The 12,321-nt window shown below is 38.2% G+C and overlaps 1 protein-coding gene across 3 annotated transcripts in view; it reads left to right on the top strand.

The window, feature by feature from the left end:
- POLA1 (DNA polymerase alpha 1, catalytic subunit) overlaps positions 1-12,321 on the top strand; it is a 288,880-nt gene that overhangs the window by 137,028 nt on the left and 139,531 nt on the right. For all 3 annotated transcript variants that reach the window (XM_041000162.1, XM_041000145.1, XM_041000155.1), the window contains 2 exons: positions 8,860-9,038; positions 10,698-10,829. In XM_041000162.1, the coding sequence (XP_040856096.1) occupies positions 8,860-9,038; positions 10,698-10,829 (311 nt within the window). The remainder of the gene's footprint in view (positions 1-8,859; positions 9,039-10,697; positions 10,830-12,321) is intronic.

Below are 12,321 nucleotides of genomic sequence, written 5' to 3'. Positions count from 1 at the left end.
AATAAGTCTGTTGAATTCAAAGAGAATAATTTCTTCTCTCTAATAACTAATGATCCTCATTATCCCACAGTGAAATGTGTATCATTTTTTTTTAAACCCATGCAAGATTATTGCTATTGGGCTTAAATAAAGCCAAATTTTGCTCTTTTTCCATCTGTGAATAGGAAAAAAAAATACAATATTTCTCTTCTTATACAATAGCGCCCTGGGAAACATGGCCAGTGAAACTTGGAGCTCTTAGCTTTTGTTCCCTAGACTATAGATTTTTTTCTTTCTTGTTCTGATGAAAGCTCTCTATAGACTGTGGATAGAATATTCACAGTGTGCTAAAACATCCAAATAGTCTTCTAACCTACCAAACTGGGCAAGTGATGAGAATAGCCTGACATTCATTCCTCAATTTCATTTAATGAATTTCCATTTCATGCATAATAATACTTAGAATTACATATATGTGTATGTGTATATAAAGTGTCGTTTAGAATTGTATAGATATAATATCTTTCTTTCAGGGAGCAATGATTTGTATCTGTAGTTATGCATTATATTTCACTAGTAATAAAATGTCAGGCATTTGGCAATCTGAACACTTTTTTCATTGGTACTAAGAAATTATTGATGTTTGAAGAACATGGGAATTTAACCTCTGAAACTAAGAGGTCAAGTTAGACAGCATACTTAATCTATTGTCTTCTTGGGTTAAATTACGAACTGAAAGTTTCCTTTCTTTAAGATTGCCTGCGAGCCAGTCTTGTGGAACAGCAGGTTAAGCCACCACCTGTGATGCCTGCATCCCATATGGGAGCACCTTTGTGTCCCTTGCTGCTGCCGCTTCGTTTCCCATCCAGCCTCCTGCTAGTGTGCCCTTGTGCTAGAGGCGGTTAGAGTTCCAGGCTCCTGACTAGCCTTTCCCAGCCCTGGCCTTTACAGCTGTTTGGGGGAAGGATGTAGTCAAATTAATAAGTAAATAATAAATCTTTCAAAATTTACTTATAGTAGCTCAAGTTACAGAGGGTGGTTTTTCTATGTAAGAACCAGTTGTAACAGTGAGCTAACTGACGTTGGAGGGTTCTCTGGGAAGACATGGAAGTATACACCTACAAAAAGATAGTGGAGGGGCCAGTGCAGTGGTACAGCAAGTGAAGCCTCCACTTGGTGTACCATGTGTGTGTGCCAATTCAAGACCCAGCTGTTCTAATCCTTAGATAGCTACACCCATGGATGTCTGTCTTTTCTTCTCTCTTTGTAACTCTGCCTTTCCAATAAAAATAAATGAATCTTCAAAAAAAAAAAAAGTGAAGCAGAGAGAGTAAAGAATCAGTTGTCAGTACAATGATGACAGCAGTAGGTGCCTTGAATAATTCATTCATTTAGGTTCTTAGAAAATGTACATAAATAACCCTCTTTCCAAATATTAAATATTAAATTTTAAACCGTAATCAATAGTAAGATTGAAAAACTAGCATCAGATACCCAGTAGGGTGGTAAGCGAGGTTTTCTCAGCGCATTGCTTGCTAACAATGGCCTTTTTTTTGTTTAACAGCACTTTTCTTTTGTTGTTGTTGGAAAGGCAGATATACAGAGAGAAGGAGAGACAGAGAGGAAGATCTTCTGTCCACTGGTTCACTCCCCAAGTGACTGCAAGGGCTGATCTGAAGCCAGAGCCAAGAGCTTCTTCTGGGTCTTCCAGGTCTCCCACATGGGTGCAAGGTCCCAAGGCTTTGGACCATCCTTTGCTGCCTTCCCAGTCCTCAAGCAGGAAGCTGGATGGGAAGTGGAGCAGCCGGGACATGAACCGGCACCCGTATAGTATCATGGCATGTTCAAGGCAAGGATTTAGTCACTAGGCTATCGCACTGGGCCCTAAGAGCTGCATCTTAAAAAGTCCAGTTCCCTTCTAGCATGTGATGCAGTGACTCAGGCTATCAGCCTACTCTAGTTTCACATTCGCTGAGCAAATGAATGTTAACCCTGTTGTACCTGGCCTTATAATAGGCACTGTGACGGATCCAAGGGGGCTCTGCTCTGGGTGTGTCGTTCAGTTTTAATCCAGTGGTGTAGTTGATGTCACTGTTGGGGAGAAGTCTAGAGGACAATGCAGTGCCTCTCCCTAAAGCGATAAAATGAAGCACTATCAGCATTCAGGGGAAGCAGGACCATTTGCAGTTGAGGACTCCAGAGAGGATTTCTACAGCTGAGTAATAGAAATGGATATGGAGAGGCCTGTTTCCACTACTGTCTACTTCTTGCAGTCTGTAAGGAAGCACAGGAGGCAGAGCTGGAACCTGGGCCGGCGCCGGGGCCTCTGCAGAGGGAGCTGGTGCTGTGTGAGCCAGCGCAGGTGGCACTTCAGGGAGTTTGTGGGCATCTACTGCAGGGCCTTACATCCGCGTCCCTGCAAGGTGCGTACTCCGGAGTTTGTTTCTGTGTCGCTGGCCCAGGATAGTTTAGGCCATCCATGGCACTCCTCACCTAATGGAAGCCAGGAGATATTTGAGAACATTGAACCAAACCAGAGCAGATTTAGAATAGTTTCTTCAGACTAACAATTCATATTTCCGGCCTTGTAACAACACTTGGAGTTTCTAATGAAAAATGAAAATGTTTCAAATTATTTAAATGAGATCAGTTTTTTTTAAAGATGGGGTTTTTAAAAATTAAGTACACCAAAAAGCCAGTCATCAAGATTTTGAAGCCTGCAGAAATGACACAATAAATGAAGTCTAACTGCAACGTAGTGCATAGATACATAAAATGTATTACATGTATGTGAATATATTCATATATGTGTATATGTATACACACACACACACATATATATACACACATATGTAATCCAGGAAAAGATTCAAGTGGTGGACCCTAGGTTCCCCCATTTCTTCCAAAGCACTGATTCGGTTGTTACTAAAAATAAGATGGGGCAGGCATCTGGCACAGTGCTCCTGGCTCGCCCCTCACTCCTGTTTCCTGACGCGGTGTCTCCTGGCAGTGATGGCTCAGGTGGTCCTGTCCCTGCTACCTTTGTGGGAGACTTCAGAGAGTGAGCCTAAGTGTGGGAGGTTGCTTCTTCTCTTTGTGCCTTTCAAATAATGTAAGACCAAAATAGCATCTCAAGAACAAATCAAGATAAGACTTACAGAAACAAAATAAAATCTGAGGAAACGGATTTGTTAAATAAATAGTAATTTGCTTCTAAAAGGGCGGGTTGTTAGGGACGTTCCTGTTCCCCCTGCATCTGCCTACATCCTGTGTTCAAAGAGGCTTTGTTTTGAGAAACGGCATTTGATCTATTCTTTTCTTTCTTTAATTATATAAAAAAAAAGATGTATTGATTTGAAAGGCAGAGTTAGAAGAGGGTGATAGATACCTTCTGTCTACTGGTTCACTCTCCCAAATGTTTACAGCCACTGGGACTTTGCCAGGCTGAAGCCAGGAGCCAGGAGCTCCAGCCACATCTCTCGCTTAGCTGGCAGGGATCCAAGCACTTGGACCCTTTTCTGCTTTCCCAGGTGCATTAGCAAGACACTGCATCCAAAGTTCAGCAGCGTGGAATTGAGCCAGTGCTCATGTGAAGTGCTGCTGTCACATGGGTGGTGTCTTAACATGCTGCACAGTGCCAGCTCCATTCTTGTCATATATTCTTTCTCCATAAATGGACGTTGTTTTCTCATTTTTGAAATTCAGAAAGCCGATGTTCCTGAGGGTGTTTTTTCCCCCTTCCTAGTCCTACAGATCTAATTAAGTAAGCTGAAGTTATTTCTCAGGGATATTGTCAAGGGTATTAAAAACTAGAGTGAGGTCATCAGGGTACTACGCCACATGCATTTTTTTTTTTTTTCTGTTGAAGAATTTTTTGGAGCAGGACAGTACAACCCTTCAGCGTTTGTTTAATCCCAGGGTTAGGCAGTTATTTCTTTTACAATATGGAGAAACTTTCCACCAATTATTAGGGCGTGGATTATTGTTGTGAAAGGCAGACTTGATAGAAAAATCAGTATCCGATTTTCAAAGTTTATCTAACAGTTTCATTGAGAGTCCTTTTACAATTCTCTTGTCCTAGCAAATTTCCCCTTTGTGAAGTTTGCTGATCAGATCCTAGCGGTAGCCTTTAGCGCCTTTTTCTGTGCTCAGTATTTCCTTTGAATTTCTGGTTAGATCAAAGACTGGACCATACTTAGGGTTGATTTATCTCATTTTCTATGTTCTTCGTACTTCCTGCTTGGTGGTGTGTACTTCTCTAAGGAGGTCTATGATGTTCAGTTGAGATTCAATCTGTTTTGGAAACAAGCAACTACCCGATGTATTGAGTACTCACTGAGTGCCTTTTCTTGCATGCACACAAGAAAAATATGCAAAACCTAACTAAACAACTTCATTAATGTTCATAACCACACACCCAGATAATCAGTGCGGAGTTAGGCAGAAGTATTTTATATAAAGTTCATCCTCATGGCTTCTCATGTCACCAATGAGATTTTCTTAGGTTTTTAAATTACTTAAAAGTTGTGCCTTCATTTCTTGCATCCTATCTACTTAATTGTGAGGATCATCTCTGTGGTTAGACTACATTCCTCTTAGAAATACCAAAACCTTTGATGTTTCATTTTGTCAATATACCACTCGGTGTACCTGTATTAAAGAGTTATTTATTTTTATTGGAAACGCAGATTTATAGAAAAGAGAAACAGAATGATCTTCTATCTGCTGGTTCATTCCCCAAGTAGCTGGAATAGCTTAAACTGAGCCAATCCAAAGCCAGGAGCTGGGACCTTCTCTCTGGTCTCCCACACGGATGCAGGGTCCCAAAGCTTTGGGCCGTCCTCTACTGCTTTGCCGGGCCACAGGCAGGAAGCTGGAAGGGAAGTGGAGCAGCCGGGATATGAACTGGTACCCTTATGGGATCTTGGCAGATGCAAGTCGAGGATTTAACCACCAAGCTATCTCATCAGGCCCCATGCTACACTTTCTGCTTGTGTATTGTCCTCTAAGAAGTGCTTGGTAGATGAAAGCTTAGAACCATGAAAAAGATAAATGAGTTGCTTCATTAAAGAAATATTTTACAACAATATATGTAGTAGGATTCCGTGGAATCGGCTTCACTAGCAGCTTAAGTGATGTGCAAGCAGCTTCTTTGGAATACTACCGACCATGGAGCGTTTCTCTTTTCTGGGCTTCCCTGTTGCCCACTTGGATGAGTGTGTGCGGTTGGCTTTACTGTGGTTATTTGCCCTTTGTTGATAGGGACCCTTGTCTTGGCGACAGAAGATTTTCTGACCAAATGCATTAGGCTCTCAGATAGCTTTTGTGATTAAACAAGTTGAATAATCTTGACACTGTGGAGAACTGAACAATCTAAAAACTAGTATATTTAAAATAGTGCAATGGGCCAAAAATAATTCTGTGCTGAATGTCACATTAGGAATGTGTAATAGGACTGTGGTCTGAACTTAAGTAAAAACAGTGCTGCTGAATTCATCCACCCCAGTCCCAGTCCCTCTGATGTTACTTTCTATAAATACTTACTGAAACATGAGACCTTTGATCCTGTTGCCAAAATAAAATGGGATCTCAGAAATTTTCTAATTATAAATGATAGTATTTTAATTTCATTCCATTGTGTCTTCTGCCGCAGCACAAATGACTTGGGCACCCAGAGCCACAGGATTGGGTTAAATAAAGCATCCATCGTCCCTGCTTAGCGGTAGGGAAAGCACAGCTGCTTGTTTCGCAAAGTCTGAGCAGGTTGCTCCTTCCTTTATTCAGGTTGCTCCTTCCTTTATTCTGTGCCTGAGCAAATGATTCGAGTCACATGCGAGAACTAGTTTAGTAAGTGTAAGTTACTTTTCTCGGATGGGCACACAGTTTGCTTCTTTAAGGCAGTTTAGAGGAAACTCTCATTAAAAGAGGTAAGGAATTTGGAATTCAGCTTTGTAGCTTACAGGTTAATATGGTTACCTTTAAGTTACCAGTGCATGGTGAGCAGCTTAGTATTTTTTATACAGTGTATGTGCATGTAAGGCAAGTGTAATGATAAAGATTATGCCTTTAAGGTCATTTGTGACAGCAGTGTTTAATTTTGGAGTGACAGTTACAAATGGAGTTTCAAGTACCAGCTGTATTTTGCACAATTTAAAATTCAAAATCTCTACCTCTAGGTGGCAGCACTAGATACATTTTCTCATGTTTCACTCCAGCCTTAATGAGTTATGGTATAAACAGTAAAACTTTTAAGTCTGCTGAAACTTTTAAATAGACTTCTATTACCAATTCTGTGAGGATTTGGAAACTTTAGTAAGTTTGGTGCTTGTTTAAATCTTGATTTTTACCTTTTAAAAAATGATTCCAGCTGTGACCTTTTTTTTTTTTTAACACAGTATCACATACTTTCTTACAATGGTATAATTTAGGTCTCTTTGAATTGCTTGATAAAATTATAATTGTCATCCTACGAAATACCCTTTTGTATTCTTCCTGTAGTCCAGTGACTTACACAAAGGCTATTCATTGTATATGTGATGTTTGTAAATATATTAGTGTCTTCCCCCCTCACATAATATTTTTAACTCTTAGCATTCAGCTATGATCACTAGAGTATTGAGATTGAAGCCCCTCCTCTGCAAAAATTCAGGTCTGAAATAAATCTGAAGTGGGTGGCTGCCAGTTGGCTATGTTACTCACTGTTGGGAAGGTCGGATTCATTTGTGAACTAGGCATTTATGGTAGCCGTTTCTCGAGGGCTGATGCTTTGTCACAGAGTTGGGCAAGCTCTTGGATTTTGCTTGCAAGTGGTCAGTGGGCCTGTGCTCACAGTGGCCTTGCTTTGTGTGTGTGCTGACTGAGCCATGCCTCGGAGGAGGGCTGGAAAACAGCACCTCTTGGCCTCTTTTCACAGCACTACCAACTTTGTATGTGTGCAGAGCACAGCTGTTACATTCCCTGATCTAGAGACCAGGAAGAAAGCTTGCCTTGAAGAAAACTGTTGCTTTTTCTTTCTCTTCTTCCTTATTTTTGATTAGTATTCCCCCTGAGAGTTTGATTAATAATTACAGAGTCAGAGAAAAGGCGACACTGCTTTCTCATAATCTCAAAAACAAGATCTTATGGGAATACAATTGAGTGCACAACCGGTGTGTAAGGACTTCACAGCAGTTCACATTCTCTGCCAAAAGGGCCTCACCCTCAGCTCTGGTCTCTCGCTTTCTCTGCCCTGCCTCTCTCGAAGTGTGGAGTCTTCAAAAACCTCATGGGAAGATTCATGCTAGGAGAAAACTTCATCTATTTCAAACTTTTGGAACCAAAATAAACTTGCCTTTTGCTTTATTTTTGTCACAGACTTTTTGAAGTGCCGTTGTATATTCCCAAGTGTGTCACTAATTTGCTCTCTCACTTAGGGGATAGGTTACTTATAAAATAAAAATGCATTAGTCTTGGCACCAGCTGACATGTTGCAGTAATTTGTGTCACTAACAAAGAACGGCTTTTCAGATTGTTCTTAATGTGTACTCTTTGTATTATATACTATCACTTCGTGTCCTGTAAAGATCAACTACTACCTGCATATGTAGCGTGAGCATATATTTTTACATGGAATCAGTATAGTATGGATTAAATGATGCTCATTCACTTGTCTTTTTCTTTTAAATGACATGTATTGAGTACTTACTGTGTGATAAGCACCATTGAACTTGGCTTTGTAATGTATTATTTCATTTAAGCAAAACCATGTGGTTATTGACGCTAACTCCATTTTGTCAATTGAAAAACCAAAACTTCATGTCTGTCTCAGTCATCCAATTCTTTATTCAACATGTTTCCAGTATGTAAGAGTCAGCCATAAGTATTACATCAATTGACAACTGCCCCAAAAGAATTTTATCACTGAATTCTCGATATATCTTCTAAGCAGCCATCGATTTAGACATTTTTTTAATCTGTCTCTTTTTAATGTCTTAACTAAAATAAATATGGTGGCTGGCTTGGTTTTCAGCAGTCGATTGCTTTAGGAATTGCTGAGGGATGCTTTCAGGAAAATATTGTAAGAGACATGGCGTGGAATGATTATCTGTAAGTATAAATGCAAAAGTAAATTTTGACAAGTAGGCCATGCCCAAGGCAAATTGAATTTGATTGGCCTTAAATTATTTCTTCTCTTTAAATTACTGGAGGAAATAAGAGAGCATAAACTATGTATTTATTGATTTCTAGTGTTTTTTTCCATTGGAATATGGAAGGTGTATTTGCTTTTACAATTTGGCCTGTACACTCTTTGGGTCCATTTTTGCTTTTGTGGATATTTTGAATTTCTCACTTCTCAATAAATCCTTCCTTCAACCTTCATAAAAGAAAAGCCATATTACATTTTACATGCTACTACTGCATCTTAATCACTAAATTAGGTTGCAACCTGCATGCTGTTAACTACTGAGCCAAAATGAAATCGACCACTGCATTGAAATCTGGATTAGCAGTTGTATCTGCACTTCAAGGACCTATAATGGCAGTGAGCCTGTCTTCTTTAATGGGGTTTTTAGTCTCATTTCAGTTTTAATGGTGACACTTGGATTTTAAGAGTAGTTCATAATAGTACACGTACATTTTCCAATGTTGCGAGAAGAAAATAAATTAGAATATTCAATAGTTGTACTTGATCCTAAATGTGAATGCCCACTGGCATATTCTGCATCATGTTATTACAGATCTTGTTTTGTTTGTAATCTCTTATAAAAACAGCATTTGTCTATGTGATCTTGAGTTCAAATGGTCTGTGTATGAATTTAAAATCATTCTTTTTGACAGCTTTCTTTGGAGTTTTCCTGGATATTATTTTTCTGAATTTGTGTTTTTCTTTTACATTAATAGGACTCGATCCCACTCAATTTAGAGTTTCTCATTACCATAAAGATGAAGAGAATGATGCTGTACTTGGTGGACCAGCACAGCTCACTGATGAAGAGAAATACAAGGACTGTGAAAAATTCAAATGTGCATGCCCTGTTTGTGGAACTGAGAATATATATGATAATGTCTTTGATGGTTCGGTTAGTTGTTTGTTTTGGTTTCTTACTCTTATTTTGTAGACAAGCTGGTATGAAGGCCCCCTTGTCCCTCCCCAATGTTTTCACTGTTCATAGGATTTTAGCATCATAGGAATTCTGCCTTCACATCTTCATTTCTGCTTCAAAACTGTTCGTTGAACGAGCTTAAACATTACCTTTGTCTTCCTAGGGTTCTTGATCCTGAATCTCTAATGGAATCTCTTAAGAATTCTAAAAAAATATATAGTTTTGATTATAATTCCTTAATTAGTAACCTGCATTTCCCTACTTCCAACCTCGATTTATTAAAACTTAGAGCAATATTTTCCTCTATCTTAGATCAAGTTAATGGGAACTAAGTGTTGTTTCCAAACTTTTTGTTTGTCTTTACACATCCCCTTTTCCACGTTTTTAACAAAGGTGCTATCTTTCCTGCTGTCTTTACAAGTCACAGGGAGACATTCTTCTCAAGAAGTACTGCCAAAAAATGTCTCATTGACCTCTTATCAGAACTTGAAGCTTCGCCAATTTGCTTGCTCCTCCTGCAGTGTTATGCATGTACTAGCCATTGGCAAATGAGTAGGCAACAGAACTGTGGAAAAACCTTGAAAGTGAAAGAAAAGACATCCTTTATCTAAATTAAAAGTAATTATTTTAAGTTAATTTGGACAAACAGCAGATGTTTTGCATTTTTTTGAATCAAAACAAAGCAGTCTCTGGAAGCAAGTGCAAGGAAGAGGCAGACACAGATCAGCAATACTTGCTAAATCCTTGAGTTTTGCTTCATTACAGCTGCAAATAAGATAGTTAATTGCATGGAGGCTTGACAACTTGCAGATGGGCTAACTGTGGAAGAGCCGATGTCAAGCTCTAAAATCTCTTCCACCTGGAGTTGCTTCGTATGGCGGGTAGGGTTATGTACCAGATTGGAACAGGAAACCAAGATGTTTAAGTATGAAGAAGGAAAACAAATCCTGCAGAAATCCCAACAGTTTTTCTATATATCATATTTGCTTTGTCTCTGTTTAAAGCCAAACACTACAAAACATTTCCCTTAACCACTAATAATAGTAATTCTTTCAAATTTCTTTTTTTTTTTTTTTTTTTTTTTTTTGGCTCTTCCACTTGGTTCTTCTAAATACATTTCAGTTTTTTGGAAAAATTTCAGAAATTGAAGACGTTTCTAATCTTATAATAAGTGATAATGCTTTTGTGTTGCAATACTTTTAAGCTTTATCCTTAAAATTAAGTTGACAAGATTAAAGCAAGCTAATGTCATATGGGCTCAAGCTTGGAATGAATAAGTATGAATTTAAAATTTTGATTAGTGTGTATAAGAAGAATATATATATTTCCAGTAAGGTGACATCCTGGTTTTTTAGAAGAAGAACTTTTTTTTATCCATAGACCCTGACATGTACAGAATGTTTCAGGGTTTTCATCCCTCTTTGTGTTCCATTATGATAGTGACAGGAGAACGGTAAGTATGTGTCGTTAAAGGAATCTTTGGGAGGCAAGTAGTTGAAAAGCATAGGGTTCAAAACTCACCAATGGAATGAATAAGATTACACATAAAGACAGTGTGTCAATTTTTAAGTACAAAAACCTTTTACAGCCTTGAAATAACCTTTGCTCTACTTGTCTGTCTGTCCACCTCTATAGGGAACCGATGTGGAACCCAGTTTGTATCGTTGCAGTAACATCGACTGTAAGGCTTCACCTCTGAACTTTGTGGTACAACTGAACAACAAGTTGGTCATGGACATTAGACGTTGCATTAAAAAGTACTATGATGTAAGTATCCATAATGAAATTTACATGCATAACTTCTTCAGTACGTGTTTTCTTTACACTTCTATGAAAATTAAATTTTAAAATATAATCAGGAAATTTTTTGTTTGTTGTTACTTCAGTTAAACTAAGTTGTCGCTCAGATTTTCAGAGAGAGTAGGGGAAAGCATCCTTATTTCATAAATTTACCAAGTAGAAACAAAGTCAAGGATGGTGACTTAATAAACCACCTGCTATCTTGTACTTTATGTGTATGTGACTGTTGGGATCATTTCTACACCAAGGCTTCTGGGGAAATCAAAATAAACGTTTTAACTTCTAGTACAAATTTGTCATTTTTAAAGGAATGCCTAATTTTTATAAACATATAGTGAAATGCCAGAATAATGAGTGAGCCATCTTCATCTGAAAGGTTTTATTCCAAAATTTTGTTTTTTTAAATCAGATTTTATAAGTGAATTTTTTTCTCTTAAGACAGTAAAATAAAAATAAATTTATGTTTTTCATTTGATTTTTCTTAGTCGTTTTGTCTTCTAAGCAAATACCCTGTGGCTTGCAAGTTCACTGGTTTTTTTTTTTTTTAACTCCCCCACCCCCCGCAAAAGAAAGCTTAGATTTTATTAAGCAAAATCTGACTTTTTTCCAATATTATTTGATATTTTCTGCTTGCTGACATATGATACTGTTTTCCCCTTTAAAAAGTGAGTGGAAGATTATTGAAATGGTGAAAGCCTAGAGTTCTAGCCTTGTGACGTTGCCATAGAATAATTCGTGTTTTTGAAAATAATGAACATGTTTGAAGACTTTAAAATTGTGATTATGACTGCATTTTGGGGGGAAAAAACGGAAATATTTTGGTAAATAATCCTGCACTGCACTTAATGAACATTTGGATTGGAATAAAGGTTATCTGTGGGGTCGCATTCCTCAGTAGATGAGACATTCAGCACATGAAATGTAGGCCCTTGGTTAGCATGAAGAGTCCAATCAAAACCGGTCAGCTCCTCATAAACAGGACACATCGGGTCGAGTAGTATTCTTGGGAAGAATTCTGACTTCTCTCTCTGTTTAGTCTATCAAAATCACCATGGCAATGTTAGTGCTAGAGGAGATTCATCTATTTCCTTTTATAAGGAAGAACAATATGTTTTGGCTAAGTTGAGAATAGGCAGGAAAAATAGTTTTCTGTTCATTTAAAAATATGTCCTAACTGAAAGATGGATTTCTATCCTAATTGTATGTGTGGTTTAAGGAATTCTTAAGCTAAATAACCTACTCGTTGGGATCCAGATATGTAGCACAAGGTTTCCTGAGCATTTGTTGTGTGGATCAGCCGTTTCACTACTGCCCAATGTAAGCAAATTAGCTAAATGTCACACTTGAAGACTGATGTGACTGGCCTCAAAATCAGGAAAACCTATCTGCTTTCTAATCTTAATCATATATGGTTGGATGAAGGAGAATGAATTTGTTATTATTTTTTTTCTTCGCCCCA

This window comes from Ochotona curzoniae, unplaced genomic scaffold (genome assembly GCF_017591425.1).
Source record: "Ochotona curzoniae isolate NIBS_2020 unplaced genomic scaffold, NIBS_Ocur_1.0 contig_1274, whole genome shotgun sequence".
Taxonomy (NCBI): domain Eukaryota; kingdom Metazoa; phylum Chordata; class Mammalia; order Lagomorpha; family Ochotonidae; genus Ochotona; species Ochotona curzoniae.
Note: the sequence above shows the minus strand (reverse complement) of the source record. Positions and strands in the feature narration are given on the sequence as shown.